The 22234-nt window shown below is 46.3% G+C and overlaps 1 protein-coding gene across 2 annotated transcripts in view; it reads right to left on the bottom strand.

The window, feature by feature from the left end:
- Positions 1-22234, bottom strand: part of Tnfaip8 (TNF alpha induced protein 8) — a 119020-nt gene that overhangs the window by 33232 nt on the left and 63554 nt on the right. Inside the window, exon 1 of one of the 2 annotated variants that reach the window (XM_005356088.3) lies at positions 8031-8426. The exons of the other annotated variant lie outside the window; for it this stretch is intronic. Coding sequence (XP_005356145.1) covers positions 8031-8103 — 73 coding nt within the window. The 5' untranslated portion in view covers positions 8104-8426. Of the gene's footprint in view, positions 1-8030; positions 8427-22234 lie in introns of those variants that run through there. 2 annotated transcript variants of the gene reach the window in all.

Genomic DNA, 22234 nt, shown 5'->3' with positions numbered 1-22234 from the left:
AGTTAGCCATGCACAGGGCCTCATTTTATTCTAATTCATTTGTGGTATGATTTTAGGAACAAACTGCATTATGTACCCTGCTCGTTTCACCAGTTTCCAAGTTGTTGGCGTCATCTGCGGAACAGAAATGTCCACAAATAAAAGGCTGTGCCACATTGCTGACTTTTGTATCGTGTTGAGATGAAATCACTGGATCCTGAGATTTCTTTCCTGGCTGTGTTTCTCTTCCACCCACCCACCCTTTGGCTACTTCCTGGATTACTAATAGCCAGGAGCAGGGAATTTAATCATCCATGCTCTCCTGACAGTTCAGAACAACAGAGGCATGGTGCGTGATCAGGCTGGTAAAAGTTTCAGAGGTATGGATGGGGAGCCTCGATTGTACCCCAGCTTTTAGAAGTTGGGGAACCAGGTAATGCAAGGCCAGTGAACAGCTCCCTGGAGAGGAAAGAATGTGCCCCATCCCGAAACAAATTTTCTACTTCTAGTCCTTGTTAGCACACTGTACTCTAAAGCGAATGACTACAGTAATGGAAAGGGATAACGGTGTCAAAGTCTTGCCTTCAGGAGAGATTGCTATGCCTGTTACATTATGTACGACATCAAGGTCAGGCTTACCAAGTACCAGGCACTGTATCAGAGCCAATCTCATCACTGGCCTCACCTTGTCGTTCCCTCGGCCAAACCAGGGCTGTAAAGAGAAGATACAAGGAGGGACCTGGCAAGGCAATGAATGAGAACCTGGAGTGCCACATCCCATGGGTCTGAAACAGTGAGAATCAACAGCATCCGATGCCCAGCTTATACAGCACCATAGGGGTCCATTCCCTCAGAAGAGGATTCTAGAAAGTCACCACCGTAAACTGAGTCTTCTCCTCAATTATAAATACTTGACCAGCGAAACTGTGAAACTTCTAGCAGAAAACCTTCAGGACGATGAAACAGAAAGGGGCTTCTGGGGTGAGGGAACAAAAGCAAACAAATGAGAATACAGCAAACGGCAAGGGCTTCTGTGGGGCAGAGGACACCATAAAGACATAACCCACAAGAGAGAAACTCTCTGCAAACCATTCATCTAACGAGAAACAAGCGACAGATTACTGTAACGTGCAAGGAAGTTGGGTAACTCAATGGCAAAACCTCACGTCACCCAACCAAAATCCAGAAGACCTGTCTGAATGTGTGTTTCTCAAACAAACGGCCAACAACCGCATGAACAGGTATTTGCTCCACACCTGTCATCAGGGAAGCACACCTGGAACCGGCGGTGAGAAGCCAGCACCTCGGTTACAGTGGCTGTCGCCAAGGGGAAAACAAAAACAAATATGCTGGCAGGTATTTTAATAAAAAGAATTCTTATACACTTTTGGTAGGAATACAAATCAATTCAGCATTACACAACACGCTATGGAAGTTCCTCAGAAAAAAACAGAGATACAATTACCACATGACCCAGCAATTCCACTGACTGGGTGCTTATCCAAAGGAAATAAAATCAGAATGCCAAAGAAATGCCCGTCTGCCCATATTGAACACCGCACTTTCTAATACGCAAGATATGGGATCCACATTGTTCATTGATAAGTGAATAAAGAAAATGTGGTATGAGGACAAAATGGAATACCTTTCAGTCATAAAAATAAATGGATTCCTGTCGTTTGTGGCAATGTGGCTAGACCATTTTATATTCGGTGTAGTAAGCAGACACAGAGAGTCAAATGTCACATGGTCAAGTACAAAAATACATTACACAGAAGGAATAAGTCCCAGGGTTCTACAGCCTGGAGGTGACAACAGTTAACAAGACCATAGGCTAGCTGTAGAGAGCAGCTCCTGCCCTTGGATTCCTGTGTTTGTAGGAAGCAGCCCCCTGCGATGCTGGCTTCTAGATCTCCTGCACTTGGGCTGGACAGAAGCACTGGAGAGTGACCTGGGCAGCTGCCTCCTGGCAAGAGGCAGCAGATAGCGTGAGCCAGAGCCTCTGTCTCCCCACTTCTGACTTCTCTAGGGCACAAGTAGACCCAGGCTACAGAGACTCTTCCTGAACCCCATGCTTATGTGAGGATGGACGAGGGGTGGGTTTGGACACGGCTGGAGCTTTTACACGGGGGTTGAGGGACACATTCTGCAGTTAGTGGGGTCTCTGTTCAAATTCTGATTTTACCTTTCCTAACTTCGGGTACAGTTATTCACACTTTGAAATGAAGTTGCTTGGCTGTCAACTGGGATGGACACAAAGGACCGACCGTGACACAGCATGCAATGAGAGTGGGCCCAGCACGGGATCTAGTGTAGGAAAGGACTCCGCATAGCCTAGCTTCAGTGCCGCTTCTCTGTGTTCAGGGAAATTCACGATGCTGGCAAGCTACTGAGACCCTGACCCCATGCTTGTTTTGTCTTTGCTAATAAGAATACCTGTATGAAAATTTTAAGAAAATCAAAATAAGCTGGATTTGAAAATTTCTGGATTCGAAAGGCACCATTTCTATTTCTAGAAAGTTTTAAGGCAAGTTATAAGCAATGCTCTTTCTTCAAGATTCTGCCATATCACATATCTCCATTTAAAGTTGATCATTTAACAAGCCACCGTTAGCTCCTTCCATATGAGATGCCCCCAGTTTGGCGTTGGGGGTTCAGGAAGGGAAAATGTATAATCTTGTTGTCAAAAAGTTCATAATAAAGTGCAGGCAAATGGAATGACTTATTGTTAACGCAGGGTGAAAACAGTGCATACTGGATAAGCATAGGATACCAGGGAACAGGCTGGAAGAGCATTCTCTGCAAAATGGGTGTACTTGGAGGCAGAACCCACTTGAGGCAGAACCAGAGTGTTAACAGGCAAGGAAACGGGGCTGTTGAGAGGAATGGGGAAGTAACTGAACAGAATACTGCTGGCCAAGTGCTGGGGTAGATTGTTGCGGTTAAGGGGATGCAAATTAGAACTTCCCATTTTGCAACAGGTCTCCTTAACACAGTTGAAAGACTCAGACTATCATTTCCCAGCACTGGAATGGGAAGCACCCTCTCCCCCAGCAGCAAGGGCAGGGACTCTCTGCCAAGACCAATCAGATGGCTAAAATCTGGGACCTTGAAGGCTAAGATGACAGAAAACCTGAATAGTCAGAGGTAGTGATGGCAGTGGTGGCAACCTCACCAGATGGTTCTTGGGGTCTGACTGTGCTCCCTAGTACATCCTAAAAGCCTGGGTTTTGAGCCTGTTAGTGGGTGCTGAGGATCTGATCTCAAGGGTTCCCCGCAGGCTTATGTTCAAAGGCCACCAGTGGCACAACTAGAAGATGGTGGAGGGTTTCAAGTGACCAGAGGGTGTCAGGGTGACACTGTGGCCTGTCCTTGTTCTCTGTGATTTCCTGGACACCGCATTCATGGTTTTCCTCATGATAAGCTGCCAACAGCACAGACCCAGGCAAGAGGCCCATCAATCATGCCCTGAAACCTCTAAAACAGCAAATCAAAATAAGCCCTTCAACCAGAGAGACTCCTAACTGCAATCCTAGCATCCATAAGCCTAGGACAGGGGGACAAGGAATTTGAAGCCCCCAATGGGTATACATAGTTAATTAAACGTCTACTCTAGGTTATACAGTAAAAGCCTATTTTAAAAAAAAAAACAGTAACAAATAAAAATGTTTCCATAGAAGTTGATTACCTCGGGTATTTTATTAGAGTGACAGAAAGCTGTCTAAACACAGTGAATGTACAAATTATTCAAAATTTCCATCAATTATTTTGTTTACAATAACAGAAACTACATTCCATTTTTTTGCCTCTGGAATTGTAGCAATGGGGGTGATTACTATAACAACCCGAGCACAAACGCTCAGGTGCAGGACATATAAACAAGATGTATTCCAGGAGGAACGGGGCAGGGGAAGTGGGAGGCCTTCCTTGGTGACTACTTGGAGGCAGAAGAGAAAGGAAAGGACAGAGTTGATAGGAACATGCAGGAATCCAAAGAGAGGGGGAGGACATTCAGTAGAAACTCCGAAGAGAGATCAGATTTGTGCTGGCAGAAGGGGTGTGGTCATGTGAGACTTATTGAATTGAAGGCTCCTGTTCAATGTTCAAAGCACAGTGCCTGCCAGCCAGCTCAGTATACAGGTGGTTCTTAGAGGAGACCAGGATGGAGGCAGAGCAGGTGTGACACAAGAGCTGGAAAAAGAAAGGGAACCAAGGGATGCTGACGTCAGAGGAACCAAGGATGATGCTGGTTCCTAGTGTTAAATATAGCTGTATTTTGGTGGTGGTTTTAACTTGTTTATGTGAGGCGTGTGTGTGTGTGTGTGTGTGTGTGTGTGTGTGTGTGATGGGAGATGGGGAGAAGTTGTGGAGGTCAAAGGACAGCTTGTAAGGATTGGTTCTCTTCTTTCCCATGGGAGTTCCAGGGATTGGATTTAGGTCATCCAGCTTGGGCAAGCACCTTCATTGGCTGATCCATTTTGCTAGCCTTTAAACTTATTATTATTATTATTAGTTTTAAATGGCCATTTTGACAAAAGATATGACCAGAGGTTTACTGATGATTTTGACAAATTTGTAGAGTGATGAACCAAAAAGACAAAAGGGAAAAGAAATTTCACAAACCAAAACACAAAACCAACCAGATTTTAGTAATGCAAGGTACCAGGAAAAGAACATTAAAAGGCTAGGTATGTTGGTATGTATCTGTAATCCCAGCACTTGGGAGGCTGAGGCAGGAGCATCACTGTGAGCTCAAGGTTTGCCTGGGTTATCTTGAACAGCCAGATGATATCTTGAAAATTAAAACAATCAGAAAGTGTTTTTAAAGAAAAGTTCATTTTAAAGGGCAGATAAGTAATGCTTAAAACTGGACCAAGTGATGGGGATAAGCTTTATACACGAGTCAGCCATTTCGTCTATGGTATTTGACGAGCACCTCTCTCTCTGTAGATTCTGGGGACCAAGGTGGTGGAAAAGACACTTTTGCTTAAGAGACTGCAGCCTGGAAGGGAGGTTACCCAGTGTGGTGTGTAGCAACAGAGGAAAGGACAGGAGTTCTGAGAACAGACATCTGGGGGTTCTGGTTCAGATAAGGGAGGAGTTGGTTCAGAAACGGCTTCTCTGAAGAGCTGGTCAGGAAAAGGGCTCAGATAAAGAAAAGAGTATTAGGGCAGAAACGTGGCAAACACTTTTTTTTTTTGAGAAATGAGAACTCATGTAAGTGTGGGAGGGAAGAAACCAAGAAAGACTGTGTGGAGGGCCACGGTGGAAGGGTGTCATTCTGGAGTATCAAAGACACGTGCTCCCACGGCTTGGTGCATGTGGCTGTCAGTCTGCAAACAGGAGGTTGTCTAATGGCCATCATGTTCACTGTGAAATATTGGAACTGGTGGGGCAGGAATGACCTCGGTTAGGGGGCAAAGGGAAAAGGCTCGTGTGGGCAATGAAGCAGAGAGCTGTACTCTCTTGCCAGCCAGCCCTCAATTCTCTCCCAGGTCCTCAGGAAACGATGATAGCTTTCGCATTTCCGCTACCCAAACCCTGATTGATTCTCAAGGCAAAGGAGTCTTGGATTCTTCAGTGCTTATGTCTAAATCATCCTCAGTGATCTCAACTATCATCCATTTTTACTACGTTCATAATTAAGCAACATACTCAACAGGAAGCAACTAAATGCCAAATATGTGGATATTAATTGTCTCCTCAGGAAGCCCAGATCCACAGGAAACTGTTGACATCCTCTTTTCAAAGGCATTCTCCTCCTTAATAAACTGGCTGCTTCCCGTTCACTTTATGGCTAGATATTGTAAGCGCTTTCTCCTTCGTAGCAAATTCTGGATTTTTTTTTTTTTAAATCATTCACCTACTGGCAAACAGGCAAAATGAAAGCATTTCTTCAGGAGGTGACTATAGGCGGAGCTACCGCTAGCACAGAGCCAAGGGCATTCTGAGCGATGAGAGCTGAACAATCTCCGCCGTCATATTCATCCACATTCATGCACGTGCACGGATAAACGGGCCTCTAAGGACTTCTACTTCTGATGGCATGTTTTTCAGATTCGCCCCCAGTGAAAGTACGCCAGTCTCTGACTAGGGTTCGGAATACTGAATCGGAAGAATCCACCACTACCACAAACGGGATGGGAAGCATCCACAGGCAATTTTCTTGCCATTCAAAGAGTGTGAAGGGCTCCGGATGATCTCTCACTAGACAAGACAGACAAGGCTACCCCCAGGGGAAAAAAAAAACCACAAACTGTAAGTGAAGGGAGGTAGGGAAGGATGGGATCAGCGAGGAGAAACAGCAAGAAAACTAAATGGTGATAGACTAAGTGAGGGGTTGGAGTCCACAAAACAGCAGCCTGGCAGATACACCACACACACACACACACACACACACACACACACACACAGGCACATTCTAACACACATCCTAGCACAAGCTTCAATGCATCAATCTGGTCACTAAAGTGATAGACCAATTTTCCTCAGACTTGGTTTAAAAAAAAAAAAAAACAACAAAAAAACAACTTACCCTAACTGCTATCAATTTAAAATTCTAGCAGCTCAGGTTAATTTAAAAGAAACGAATATTCTGGATTTCCTCTAAAAGGAAGAGGGCAAAGGGTGTGTGGCAAGTAACCACTGCAGGCAAGGGCAGATGAGGAACAAGTGAAAGGCGCCCACCACACCACAACTTCCATGTGGCTGCCTGCAAACTCACAGCCAGAGGCAGCCAAAGCAGGCGAGACTGTGGATGAAGCTGGAGGGAGGTGTAATGCAGTTGACCTGGCAGTATTCACCCCCTCACTCCCCCAACTCCTTTCCTAAAAGACAGGGAATGACAGGCCTGGAAGAAAACGCTATGCAATTTACAAGAAAAGTTCAGGAACGACTTCTCGGCCCAGCTCCTATTTCCTTTGACTACTTCTGACTTCGTGTAAATTGCACAAAACACAGCCATCAGCACAAAGCTCTCTTGGTACAGAGGCCAACAAAGGGAGACACCCTGCTTCAAAGCAACAATTCTCCTAGCTGCCACTTCTCATGCTGGCTGGCCCGGATTTCTGTTAAACAAGCCCTTTCAATTGACAGTTTCCCTCATTCCATATAGTGAGGTACATGGGCCACATCGAAGGCCTACACTGCAAAAATGTAGAACTTTCCTTGCTCAGTTGCTGCCCCAGGAGCTGTGGCTGACTTGCAACTTAGCAGTCTCCGAGATGCTAACTGAAAAGAACGGGGGATTTCACAGCCTTGAACACCCCCACCCACTAATTTTCCCCAGCCACCTCTACTCCCACCCCCGTGTACAAGTGGACTTTTGTATACATAAAGTTCCAGGAAACAAAGCACACAAACACTCATACACAAATAAACTCCCAAGCTAACACCAGCTATAATAGTGTTTTGGTTGGAGCTTTTCCAGGCCTGTCACCAGCTCTGTTAGCAGTAAATGAAACTCTTGCTTTTGCAAAGACAGAAAGGGACAACCTCTCCTATTTCAAATGGTAAAAGGGGCCCCTTCACATCTTTCGGTCCCCAGCAAAACGAACAGCAGAAGAGTTGGCAAAACAAAACAAAAAACAAACAAAAAAGAACGTATTCCCCAAATAAAGATCTTTCACTTCTCTCCTCACTCAGCTTCCCCTTTTAGCCGGAAACGCACGTCCCTTCCAATTTCTGACACCCCTTTTCAAGAAACCGGGACTTGGGCTGTTCCTGGGAATCCAGCTTTGGGCTGTCCCCAGGCAGGCGGCCCATTCCAAGCGCTTTTTTCTTTTTGTATTAACAGTCAAAGCTCGCTTTCTCCTTTCGAGAGAAATCTGAAAAGCAGCCTTGGTGGGCAGGCTTAGCTAGGTCTGATGCTGGGTCCTTTGCCTCTTAACCGCCTGCCTAGTGGGACAGGGCTGCACCCTGGGCTCTCAGCGTCCAGCCAAGCTGGAGAGAGACAAAGTTCCCCACCGCTTGCTAGCTGCTCCCACCAATGCCTGCTCCCGCCCTCCTCCACATTCCTGCGCTGAACTTGGCGAGCCGAGCGGCTGGCGTACCTTCCTTGGGCTCCTCCGCCTCGGAGAGCATGCTGTCGGGGTGCACAGCCGCAGACGCCACCGCCGCGGACATGGACGTGAGGCTGCGAGGCTCCCAGACGAGAGCGATGCGCGCGGGCGGCGGGACGCGGTGGGAGGAAGCCGCTGAGATCAGAACCTCCCGAGGCGGGCGGCTGGCTGCGGGAGGGATTTTCAGGGGAAAGTTCCGCAGGAGTGACGAATCGCGCGGGGCTGGGCCACAGGAGTCCGCCCCCGAGGGGCCGCCGCGGGTGGAAGCGACCCGGCAGGTGGGGCCCAGCACAGGAAAGGTGCCCTGGAGAGAACGGAGGTGCGGGGCAGAAGTGCACAGGAGCAAGCTCGCACAGCATCTGGGGGTAGCACTTCTGACATTCCCTGTCTTTGGCTTTGACGTGAAAACTCTTTCAGGGCTGATTTTTTTTTTCAGGCTAGTGATACAGATGCTGTTGCAAGCGTTTGGAAGAGTCCCGTTCGCAAGGCACAAACTTCCTGACACTCTGAGAAAGTAGGACAGGATGGGCAGAAGCCCCCCTAGTGCGTGGCTGGCTCCCTCTAACCAATGCTGGCAGTTAAATGCCTCTCTGGCTTTGGGAAAAGCTGACAGACAGGAGATAAAAAGCCAAAGGGCAGGAGGGCCCAGAGCACAGCAGCCATCCTGCCCTCCCCTCCCCACCTGGTCCTTACTACAGACTCAGAGGAAGTCCTCTTAGCCCTGGGGTGGCCCCGGTTTGCCCTTCAGAGAAGTGGGTAGGACAGCTTCCACCACTCTATCTGTCTTCGGAGGTTATATATTTTACCAACCCTTGTTTTAGCACCAATCCTAGGGTGAGGGAAAGGAAAACCATCCAAAGGAAGGAAACACCCAACTGGAGATTATGTGGAGAGATACATTCTTTAAGAAATGTCTTTTCCAGCTGCCTTCCTTTTCCTTATATCTATTTTTATATGGAGGGGGCAGGCTCTATGGTCAATTTAATGAAAGAACTATGTAAACTGCCTAGGTTTCTCAAATCTGGGTTTAGATTGAGCTCTGCTATTTATTATTTATACGGCCTTAAGCAAAATAATAATAAAATAATAAACCTCTCAAGTATCTATTTGCTCATCTATAAAATGAAGATAAAAGTAGTATGTAATTCACAGATGTGTCTGGTATTGCAGCCAGTACTATAAACAAAGCAATTTGATAGAATAAGTGCTACACACGGGTTATCATTAACTATTGCGCCTTATGACAATAAATTTTTGTAAAGGATATTCTTGCCTTTTACTTCAACATTAAGTTTCAACAATACCAATTCTATTCACAGGCAAGGGGACATTATAAATAGTAATATAAGGTCTGATATTAAATCAGTTCCTATTGACGGGTGATTGATTCTAACGTGCCTAAGACCCTTTCAGAATTTTATATCAATTTTATTGAAAGGGCAAGGTGAACCAAGACATAATAGCCAGAGGGAAGAAAGAAACATCTGGAAAATATCAGTGCTGTGGAAGCCTACAGAAACTGTACATGCTTTGAAAAGAGTAACGGGCTGCACCCTTCTGAAAATCAAGGTTACCATGGTCCCCTTTGCCCCACATCCTAGTGCTGGTCAGCCTATGCTCCTTAATCTTAGGTTCATGGCAGACACAGGCTGAGATAAAGATGGAGATGGTTCTGAATGGAAAAAAAAAAAAAAAAAACGCTCCCTTGCCAGTTACACACGGCCTTGCCCATCCTTCTGAGGAAATCCCTCGGGCCTTCCCTACCCTACAGCATCTGGCCTTGCTTTCCGCCTCCACAGGCCAGATGTCCACGGATGTCCACCGGGGGCTCTGAGGAACCTCGTCATGGCTGTGTGCTACACAAATGAGATAACGCTTGTCAATCTCTAGCTGGGGTGAAGCAGCACCTTTCCCAAGATGGGGTGATGATTACGCAAATGAGGACTGCCCAGCTTCCACATTCATCTGCCCCAAACACAATGACTTTCTCACTTCCTTCAGGAAGTGCCCCTTTATGTAATATTTATTAAATGTCATTTACAAACCCAAGGACATGCAAACCTCCTAAGGTCTGTTGAGCAGAAATCCTTAATACCCTGCTTGTTTTTTACACGGGTTCGCAAAACGGCCTTCAGCCCAGCCCAGGTTAGCCAAGGAGAACAAGTGCTGAATGAACAGTTTGAATGCCGCCACAGCAGCCCCGTAATCAACTTAGTGTCCTGTTAACAGCCCTGCTGATCTTTGAACAGTCACCAGGATCCTCAGGAAACCTCCAGAGAAACTTTTTTTTTTATTCAAATACAGTCCAGCGGTCACCTTGGGGAAGAATGTCCCCAGATCAAATTCAGGAACAAAGGATGTCCGGCTTACCTAAAAAGACTGTTGATGATAAGCACACCATAACCTTAGAGCCGTCTGCCCAGGGCAAACTATTCTGCTTCACGCCTCCAACTTGCAAAATCATGGCAATGGACAGCTGGACCTCCAGGGCTCTCATCTCCTCATGCTACTTCCAAGTGAATAATTGGTAGTGCTGATTTTGCTAGAATTTTATTCAAAGTGGGTTGGGCTAGTCATAGTGGCTAATACTCCAGGACATCACAGGGATCTGCTACTGCCTCTCTGACTATTCATTGTTGTCTTTTGGAGACGGGGGTTCATGGATTCCCAGGTTGGTCTGAGATTTGTTAAATGACCAAGTATGACCTTGAATTTCTGATTCTCCTGCTCTCACGCCCAGTGTGCTGGGAAGGTAGGCTTGCACCACCATGTCTCGTCTATGTGGGTCTGGAGATCGAACCCAGGGCTACATGCATTCCAGGCAAGCTCTTTACCAGCTGAGCTACATCCCCAGCCCCCTATTAATTCCTGTATGCTTGAGAAACAGCCCAGCATCCTTCCTTGAGCAATAAGCTCAGAATTCACATTGACCACCCTTTGTAGATCACTTACTATAAAATAGCAACTAAACTGGCAACATTTCAGATCTAGAAAAAGGCATACTTAAATACAATGTTGCATTTCGACACCTCTGCAATAACGGAACTTTCCCATCTAGGTCCGCGAGGGAGGATTTGAAACCCTGAAACAGTTCTGATTATTTATCCATTGATTAGAACATTACAATATTTACACAAGTCACATATAAATGGGTCTCCCTGAGCTGGAACTTCCTTTTATAATTTTGATAATTCTGGACCACAGAGTAAATGAATTCCTCCCAAGGTACTTTTGGGTTTGTGAAAAACTTACTAAAGCCAACCCAACTTAACTAAGTTGTAGTAAGGTCAACTGAATCTCGGGCAACGGGATAGGCTCTTTTCGAAGGCACTCGAGTGAAGCTGGTTTTAAAAGAAAAGAGGAGCTGGCTGCAGCCTGGGCTTTAGGCCCTTTGGCTGTCAGAGAGCCAGGCGCCTCTGAAGAATAAGTAGATTGCAGGGTCCTCAGCTCAGGGGCCAGCGAAGTGGGAAGAGCCGGCATGGCTACTCAGGGGTGTCCTGCTATCATACACCCCAGCAGACTCAAGGAGGGTCTGGTCATCGGCAGTGAAGACCAGGTACCTCTGTCAGCCACTCCTGTCCTGGCAACTGCTGGCTCAGAAGCAGCTCGGATCAGGCCATCAATGTGACTATTTTTACCTCTGCCCTGGTGTCACGGTGCTGAATCTGAACATATGAAGCTGTAGGTCACAAAATGGCTATTTACAGAGTATTCAAAGTGACTTTCTTCTGTTCGACTCTGAGGCTGTCCTCAACTTTGCTGTTGTCAAAGACTCCCAAAATCACTGGGCAGAGGCGGCATATACCTTTAATCCCAGCACTCAGGAGACAGAGGCAGGCAGATCTCTGTGAGTTTGAGCCCAGCCTGGTTTATAAGAGCTAGTTCCAGTACAGGCACCAAAGCTACAGAGAAACCCTGTTTCGAAAAACCAAAAAAGAAAAGAAAACAACAACAAAAAACCTCCCAAGATCTCTTTACAAAATGGACCTTTACACTGTCCTGGAGTGTGGAAAAGGCTTTTGGTTCTTGGTCCCTTTTGGTTGGGGCTGAGGACCTTCCATCCAAGACACCACTCAACTCAAGCCTCCAAACCATGGGAAGGCCTCACTGGTCATCTCTCCGGAGCCCTCCCTGCCCCATATCCTTGCTCTCAGTGCAGAAAGGGGACTCGTTTAACAGTAGAGGCCATTTATGTACCTTCCAAGCAGGAGCAGCTCATGCTTCCTGTGGCCTTGTATGTTGATGAGCAGAGGGGCTAGGTTAGGGGTCTGAGCATGAAGTGGAACAGAAGCGCCCGAGCCAGCAGAGGCAACTAAGAAAGAGCGAGGCGGCGGGAAGAGAAAGGAGTACTGTCACCAGACTCTGGGAGTGTGTGGTTATGGGTAAATTCCATTCAGACTTCCAATGACAGTGCCAGCAAATCTTACATAACCATCAATATTCTGGGTGTGAGCAAAGGGTTCTGAGGGAGTGAGAAGCGCTGACGCTGAGGTGCGCGCTGGCAGGCAGACAGCTATGCATCTGGTGCGCACTTGTTTCCTAGGATTCCATTGTTTGTTTCTGTTTCTCTCCTAAGAAATCATCCGTGCTACAAAGCTTTGCGTAGATAATCACAAAGCCCGTGCGCACCCGCACGCAAGCACGTGCACGCATGCGTGCGCGTGCGCACACACAAACACAGAGACCAGGTTGGAAAATACTGAAGGATGTGTGAGTCCATGATCCTTTTCCTAGAATACTTATCAATAATTCTTTTTATGTTTTCTTTTTGGAAACAGTGTTGGAGTTTATTAAATAGAGCTTTCACGGGAGTTCAGTCTGGGTATTAACTTTAGGTGTGTCTCCGAGAGGTGCTTAAGAAAAGGGTACTATATACCCAAGAAATAGGTCTGGCTTCTCCAGAGACTGGCACCACTGTGTTCTACAAGAGACTGCAGGTATGACTTGGTGGCTCTGAAGTGACATTCTTCAAGGGGTTTCTAGGAAACTTTTCTCTCCTGGTTTTTTTTTTCCTCTGTGGTGTGGGAGGGGTGAACGTGACGAGGTCAAAGGGTGGTTTCTGAGGTGCAGAGGATAGTGCAGGCTGGAAAGGAGGAAGACTAAACACACAGGTCACATGACTCATTGCCATGTGACCATTTTGCTTGAAGAGTATAAAAAGGAATTCTACGTAGGTATTCTTCATTGCAAGTTTTGTTACTTATGTCAAAACTCTTGACCCTGGGTTAGTGAGAGAATGCAACTACACTCCAAGCTGAGGGGCTCCTTTCTCTTTCCACGTTCTTTAAAATTTCCCTGTCTTCCTATTTTGCCTCAATCTACTTCTCTGGAATTTGGTTTAATCTTAGTGGGGTCGATGATGGCTGAAGATTGAATTTTTGAAACTTCACTGCTAAACATGAACAGAGACCCTATCTACTGAGATATCAAATGTCCGAATCTGTCCTCGGCTTGGAGATTGGAGGATCTTCATTTAACGAGAAACTAGCAGAGGGACACCGTGACTATAGCTGTATTTACTAAGTCACCCCTTGAGTTCACTATATGTAACTAAAGAAAGGCGGTTCTGCCTCCCCCACCCATCCCAGCCCCACTAGCCAGTCAGCAGGCAAGGCTTCTGAGGGCAGGCTGCTCCACCCCCATCTTCCTTTGGGCCCTGTAATCTACAAGTCCCACTCTGCCCTCCCCAAACCCAGCCACTACAGCATCAGCAGCCCCCAGAGGCACAGACACTGACTGGAGGAAGAGACGGGTAGATAGCAGTGCAATGGTGCATTCAACAACATAAAAGAGGAATACGGCACCACCAGAACCTCGTGGTCCTACAACAGCAAGACCTGAACATCCCAACACAGAAGAAGCAGAAGCAAACGACCTTAAAAATAACTTTATGAAGATGATAGAGGCCCTTAAGGAGAAAATGAAAATTTTCCTTAGAGAGATCAAGGAAAAGAGACAAACAAAAAGTTGGAAGAAAAGAGGTTCTATGACTTTTCAAGTCACTGACCTGAGGAGCAATGGCCTCCAGAACAGAGTGGATGTGGCTGAGCTTCCTTCCTGCCTCCTGCATCAGTCCTCCCTGCACAGAGGAGGGATGCCTCAAAGACACTGGAAGGTCACCAAAGAGTTTACATCTGGCTGCGGTTCCAGCACAGAGGGCTCTAATCCTTGTTCGCATGCTGAGATCACCACTCCAAATTAAAGCCATTCCAGTCTTGACATTTAGTGCTTTAAGTAAGCTATACATTTAATAGCCTCTATTTATTCAGCTACATGAGACCATAAATGTGTTGAGCCTTTTTTTTTAATTAAAAATTCAGTTGGGACCCCAACTAAGCTTCCTTGGATATGAAGCAAAATCAGAATTAAGTGGGGGGGGGGGACCCAAAAAACTTCAGACTCAATTTGGGTTTCTTAGCCTTCTTATGGAGAGCATAGCAGAGCCCATGCCGGCAGAGCCTTGCTTGGATTGAAAGGGTTCTCCTCTAGTTGCTCTTTTTAAAAAATTTCCTCTACAAACAGGCAAGTTGTTAGGCCTCTATTTGCACATCTGTAAAATGGGGGTAATGCTACTTATTATCAGTGATGAAATGAGCCAAGAAGCTGGCCAGGTGTGCAAACTACAGCACACCCCTTGTCTCATGTCCCCGTATTTTCATGAATGATGCCAGACTGGTTTGGACTGTTCAGTTATGTCTGCTTGGAACCCTACATGCTGACCCAGATTGATGAGCTACAGAGAGTGAACGCAAGAAGGCTGTAATTCTTCCTCTGCCCAGGTTAATGGGGTCAAATGGGAAAGCCTCAGGGGAGGTCACAGAAAAGATTCAACAGATTGATGGGAAGGAATTCACTGAGTCAGGGCAGCAAGGAGTCACACTGACTGAGGCATGCTGGCCCTCCTCAACTCAGGCGATCAACAGCCACAACCCAGGTGAACAACCGTCAGACACAACAGTCACAGGAGCTACGTCTGCACGCAGCGTGAGCTGTCAACCCTCTAGCCCCCCGTTTGACGTGACCCCTAGACACGTCAGCAGCAGCCTCTCTCCTCCACCTCCTCCCTCGCCTCTCTTAGCAGAGACACTTTCCGTAGAAGGCAGCCCCACTTAGAAAGCCCCTCTTTGTAGTGAGCCGAAGTCCAGTTGAAGGGCCGCAACGAGAAAATTCTTTCCCTTCTAACCGCTGCCCCCACGTCCTTTACACTGAAGAAATAATTTTGTGATGAGACAAACATAGATTTATAACTGAATTTTCTTCTTCAACAACTTAATAGAGAGCCCTTCACACTGGCTGGCTGGAGCGGCATGCAATCTGAGATTCTCGTGCAGCCTTCCAGCGCTGGCTGGCCGCACACATCTGTAATTGATTACTGCGACGCGTTCAGAAGCCAGAGGGGCTCTGCTCGGGACCTCCAGTGATAATCTCTTCTCTTCTCTATGTTGCCTGGGGGGGGGGGCTGGAGAACAACGCCAAGATAGATTGAGGAATGAGTCCCGAAAGCAGAATCTCAGACTGAGCAGAGAAGGTCCCCCCCCCCCCCGAACAAAATCTGGAATCCCAAAGTCGTGCGCTGCATGTGGAAATTTGAATCCAGACTCTTAGCCTGGGGTCTGTTTGGCACTTTAACCTTCATCCAGTTGTCACGATCTGATTTTTACATCAGGTTTAAGACATGAGCAAAATCCAGGAGGTTCTGGCCGTGTGCCAGGTGGTCATGGTCCAAGGGACAGAAAAGGCTGGTGGAGAAAGCCCGGGATAGGGTGGGCTTTCCAGGCAGAGTGGCCGAGGCTGACACTGGACAGACAAGCTCAGCAGGCGGTAAAATGTGAAGTGAAGCAGAACATATCCCAACAGGGTTGCGGGGCGAGGAGCGGCTCCTTCTCTGCTACGGATCACAAGTTTTTCTACTTGACCAGGTCAGGTTCTGAAACCGGTTTATTTGGTCAGTCCTTAAAGGGGAGCTATAGAAATAGGTGCCGGTTGTGCCTCAGAATATGGGGTACATGTTCTGACTCCCCACCTGGTCGTGCACACGCTACAAAATGTAACATTAAGCCCACTAATTCTGTAGAATAAAGTGAAAAATCATTAACTTTCTCAATCTGAAATCTATTGCCACTGACTTTTTTGTAAACTACCGAGTTCAGCTAAGTCCCCTTACAGGCCATTTAATTTTTTTTCCCCCCGATTTCAGCGATACGTGATTGTTACAAACAGATGCAAATAATTGGAAGGTAGCACATGGGCCACAGTCCAACCTAATTTTATCCTGGAGCATATGGTGATGTAGACCTGGGACCTCACTGTTCCCTTCCTGACTCGCTCTCCACACCTCTGCCTGACCTTTCACGCCGGTAGCCCTCATACATGAAGGGTGAACATTCAAGGTCATGTAGTTTTTTTTAAAAACTGATAGACATGCCTAACAGACGGCTCAGCAGTGAACGGTACTTGTACTCAAGCCTTTTGGCTAGTTCAATCCCTAGAGCCCCGTGGTGGGAGAGAACTGACTCCCTCAGATTGTCCTCTGACCTCCATGTACACACAACACATACAACACACACACATCCCACACACATGCACGTGTGACCTGTACACACACTATTAATAAATGTAAAGTAAAGAAAGAATGACCGTAAAATATTGACATAACTGCACATCTCTATGGAGCATGCTGTGATATGTTAGTACATTCTATGTTGATAACAAAAGACACTTGGGCCACCCATGTTGGTCAACATTTTTCATTTCTTTGTATTGAGAAGATTCAAAAGCTTCTTTTGTAATCATTTTAAGCTGTCTGTCATCCCATGGCAAAATGTTTCAAAAAAGAAGCCAGCTATAGTTGGTCCCAAAGAAATCACAACCCGTTCACATGCTAGAAGCAGCATTCGCTCAGTAAGTCTTAGAGAAATTGAGGGATAGGCCCCCAGTCTTCAGTAACTTCCTGTGAGGGCTCCAGAATTAATACCAACTCTGTACCATGTTTACTTTACACATGACTCCAATGCGTCCCTCACTAAACCAGCACCTTAGCCTCCCATTAGTTACAGTAGTGTGGCCTAAAGCTGCTGCTGAGGACCGACAGCTGAAGCTCTGGACGGCCACACGGGGTGTCTGTGTGCCTCACTCAGGGCACTACAATAAACTCACAAGGGGGCCATGGCATCCTAGATTGGGGGCGAGGAGGGGAACAGAACAACATTCAATCTCTTGGGCGATGTGCAGTCCATGAGTGTTTGCCCAAGCCTGTTCACAGTGTAATGTCACTCTGTGCTGTTTTTCGTGTGATGACATCATTTCTTTCTCAAGAAATGTGATAAACACAATTCCTCTATGCATGGGAATGCAGGGCAGGAAGTTAGGGTCGCAGGACCCTATCTGATCTCAACGCTGGAGAAGTTGGGAGGTGACTCATGACAGACCCCCCTCACGTCACATTCCCAGCCTGTTCTTCATTATCCGCTCCGAGAAAACTTCACCCAGGGTTTCTCCCCCAGCTGATGGGATTCTGTACTTATTCAGTGGACAGCACTTCCTAAATTTTATAGGAAGCAGTTCCTTTCTGGGACTCGGCACTTGCTTTCTATGGGTTCTCTGGTGGAGCTCCCATCAGCTGGCTCCCCTTGTGCACCTGAATGATTGACACTACCTGGCCTCAGGCAGTTCCGTCTGGCACTCCCTTCAGGTGATGGACAAACGTCCCAAGTGAGAAAACTCCTCACGAGCAGCAGTCCTCAGCAGCTTAGCGGGTGGCTTTCCAGCAAGTTCTGTCCACACAACAAACACCCTAGTGACTTGGCTGCCACCCAGTGAGCCAATATCTGGAGTGAGGGAAGCTGTTCTTTCTTGTTCACTAGCAAGCTCTGTATTTCCTGCCAGCCAGACACCACCAGAGTTAATATTCTTTTTAATAGATTTGCTTTTATTTCCACGTTTATCATTGCGGTGAAATACACATGTCATAAAAATTATCATTGCAACTGTGAAAATGTGTACATTAGTGACATCTAAATACATCGACATGTCCCTACAGCTATCAATACTACATCTTCGGAGTGTTTTAAATCTTGGAAGCTAACAAATGGGCTACTTTCTGTCTCTAGACTGACTACTCTAAGCAGCTTATCTATAAGTGGGCTATACAGAACTGGTGATTTTGTGACTGGCTTTCTTCACTCACCTTCACCCATGTCAAGAAATGTCTGAATCTCCTTTTAAAGGCTGAGTGATGTTCCACATCGTCTCTGTAGCAAACTTTGGGTTGCTGCCACCTGTAGCAATTGCTATCCTTCACAATTATTTTTGTTACGTAATCAGAAGTGGAATTTCAGTGTTAAGTGTATGTGTGCCCATGTGAGTTTATGCCACCATGTGTGTTGGTACCCGTGGAAACCAGAAGAGGAAGTTAGATCTCCTGGAGCTGGAGGTACAGGAAGTTGTGGGCCATCAGTGTAGGGGTTGGGAATCAAACCTAGGTATTCTGAGAGAGCAGCTAGTGCTTTAACCTCTGAGCCACCTCTTTCAGCCTCTATTCTAAAAGAATGAGAGAGAGAGAGAGAGAGAGAGAGAGAGAGAGAGAGAGAGAGAGAGAGAGACCACTACAGTGTTTCCGAGCTAACCTTTCATTTAAACTTTTATGCTCAACTTACTATACAAGTTTCCTGATTGGACATTGGCTAATATTCACAGTACCTCACAGGTACACATATGCCATTAGTAAATAAAAAAGAAAATACCCCCCCAAATCTTTCAATTTAAGTGTATTATTATTTTCATAGGATCACAAAGTTATTAGTATATAAATACTTAGCAAGTTGGCCACATATTTCCAACTGCCTAGGACTGGTCTGCTTGGATGGCTGCTGAGGGTCCCTGAACCTAGAAACATCTACCTTTGAAGGCACCATCAGAGCCCACCTTGACCCCCTTTTGAACATCCTGATTTTTCTTTCTACATAACATTCATTTTCTTTTCTCCATTTAGGCAACAGTGACCAGAAGTCTGATGGTTATCATTCATGTTAGCTGCTCTCTTTCCCCCTTTATTTCTAAACCAAGCGCCAGTCAAAATGTTTCCTGGCCCTTTCTCCTCTACTCCCGCACCAAGAGTTAAGTCATCAGCTCTAGGTGCAAAGCCTAGAATTTTTAAAGCTGGTTTCTCCCAGCAGCATGGGCTGAAAGCCCAAATGCCTGCCAAGGCTACAATACAATAGTCCCTATCTGCCACAGTCCTGCATCCCTCAAAGTGACACAGATAAGCTGGGCTGCAGGTGAGACCCTCTTCTTGGTCAGTGTCTTCATCTCTGCCCCAATAAAAACAATAGCAACGCCTGAAAGTATTAAGTGTTTCAGGGACAATTTCGTGAGTTTGTGCCCACAGACTCACAGACACAAATGAGTTAAAAAGTGATCATTCCGAAACGTTTGACACTTGTTTCCATTACCCGGGAACTACCTACAAGAACCCTTACTGTGAACCATGACACCCTGTGCGGTAACATTGTGGGGGCAGCTGCTGCCAGCCTAATTTTTTCCCTGCAGCTACATCCTCTTTTTGCCCCTCTCAAAGCCACACTTAGGCCTCCCCTTTCCTGCTGAAGCCAGTAGTGAACTTCTCCATGCAACTCCTACTCTTGATAAGCTTGATATCAGATGTCTTTTGAGACAGACAACTAGGTTGTGCTATTGCCCATGCAAGGTTATCCCTCATGTCTGTTTGCCTGTTATCCCTCATGTCTGTTATAGGTCCTTTCCAGACCTATAACAATATAACCAATACAACAATCATTAAAACATTTCATGATACTGACTTATGACAACATGTAAGAATAAACTGCATTTCCTCCACCCATAAAGCATATTACAAGAAACGATGAAAACACAAAACTGCAATCTTCAAAGAGAGGGAAGTTTAAAGGAGCAGTTGCATTGCACTGAAGACCAAGGCTGGCAAGCAGCACAGACTCATAACTCTAACAAGTTCCCAAAAATTCCGTCAGAAAAGGAGCCAAGAAGAAAGCAACTCTGCCAGCTGCAAGCCTTCTGTTTTACAGTGTGTGCAGAGTGGACGTACTTGCTTTATCATCTTTATAAACAGAGTGTGGGGGCATGTGCAACCTTCCCAGAAGATGCTCACCAGACTCTAGACGGCAACGGCTGGGCGGCACTAGGGGCAGCCTAACTAGCTACTCTCCAAGCCGCCACAATTGCCATCCGGATCATTAATAAGACAGACTGAGCAACATTCCACTTCAGCTGATGAAATTTCCAGGGCCAGGAAGATGCTGGCAGCTGCTGCCACTTTACAAAGCAACAAATTCAGCATCCTCAGATTGAAAACTTTGTTTCCTTAAGAACTAACATCCGCCCTACGCCACCTGCAAACATACACTAATAAATCCCAGATGGGAATTCCAGACACTTCTTTGCTCCGGCTGTGGATTTCTTCCAGGCGATAACATCCTATTAAGCTGGCCTCTCAGCAGCGGGCCGCCTTGCAAAGACTGCCTTCATTTACGGGACACCCTGTTTAAAGAGCTGGTTAGGGATCTGCCATTGCACAACGTGTAATTAATTCTGACCTTTTTTTTTAGATAGATAAAAAAATATTAATGTAAAAAGGCAGCATATTAAGAAAGCAGATTCTGTGGAAGTAGAAACTACGGCTAGTGGTTATTAGAGAAGGAGAAGGGAGGGCGGGAAGCAATAGGTACAACAGAGGGTCGGATGGGAAGACTGAGCTCTAGTGTTCCACAGCACAGATGAATGTCCGTCATTTACCGGATTAACCATTGCTTGTAAGAAGAATGAGAAGAGAGGAGTCCAAAGTTTCCCTTCATATAGGAATGATAAAAGTGTGTGTGTGTGTGTGTGTGTGTTTGTGTGTGTGTGTAAATAATAGTTACCTTGACTTATTTTATCATTACACATCATCACACTGTCCCCTATAAGTGTGTGCAAATATTATGTTACATATAAGAAGAAAAATTCTTTAGAAAGGAAGCAACTTGTTTGTCTTGTTATTTGGGCCAGAAAAGGGGAACTCCCTCTTGACCATCCCCTCAAATTCTGAATCAGTGACCCAGACATGTTATGTACTTACATTAAATCATGTCATATCTCAGCAATTTACACATCACCTTCTATAATGTACAGCAGGCTATGTGTCACAAGAGACACATCACAGGGCGTGTCTCTGGACAAGATGGCGCATCCCACACTACAGAGTACTTCCGACCCTTGTGGCAACTGCTACAGGAGAAATCTCGAGTGTCGCTCTCAACACTCACTTCTCATGAATTTGCAGACTCTCTGAGGCATTAAGTGGCTGGCCCACAGCCACCAGCCAGGGCTGACACTCCACCGAGAGACTTCTGACCTCCTTCCGTGCTTTTTCTCTACACCCATGGTATCTGAGCAAGAACCGATGCTGCGCGGTTAAACGTGTCAGGCATTTCAGAGGAGGGTTACAGAAAGCAAGAATCACTGAGAGTAGATCCCACACAGAGGCCCTGAGACTGCTGCCTGGGGGAAAGGGTACCAGACATTAATAGAAAAGCAGAAGCTACTGAAGGAACAGGTGTGGCCAGAGGAAGTAGGCTCCACTTGACACATCTAAGGGGGCTAAGGACTGGGTAGGAACCCCCATGGGAGGAGCTTCACCCCCCCCCCTCTCTGACTCATTGCCCATATAAACGGAGCTCCTGGGCAGCTCACAGTCTTCTGTGAAATCACACAGAACATCCACTCTATTTGTCCAATCTGCAGGGTGTGTTTAAGAAATTATTAGTCTCATTTATGTGTATTGGGGCTTTGTCTTCATGTATGGCTATTGCCATGTGCATGCTGTGCCAGGGGAGGCCAGAAGACAGTGGCAGATCTCCTGGCTCTGGAGTTACAACTCATGGTAACGCCACATGGGTGCTGGAACTCGAACCCAGGTCCTTTGGAAGAGCAGTCAGTGCTCTTAACTGCAGAGCCATCTCTCCAGCTCCCAGCAGGGATGCTTTCTTGATGAACTGGGCTACAGTTAACCACACACATTACAACGTAGATGTGGCCTTTCATTCATTCCCAAAACCTAATAATGCTTTGTCTATGTTTTATACACAGGCAATAATTTCGGTCCAATGTCAAGAAACAAAAGATCAGAATCCAAAGTGAGCGACAGGTTTGCACTTTCCTTCTAA

Source organism: Microtus ochrogaster, chromosome 18 (genome assembly GCF_000317375.1).
Source record: "Microtus ochrogaster isolate Prairie Vole_2 chromosome 18, MicOch1.0, whole genome shotgun sequence".
NCBI classification, from domain to species: domain Eukaryota; kingdom Metazoa; phylum Chordata; class Mammalia; order Rodentia; family Cricetidae; genus Microtus; species Microtus ochrogaster.
Note: the sequence above shows the minus strand (reverse complement) of the source record. Positions and strands in the feature narration are given on the sequence as shown.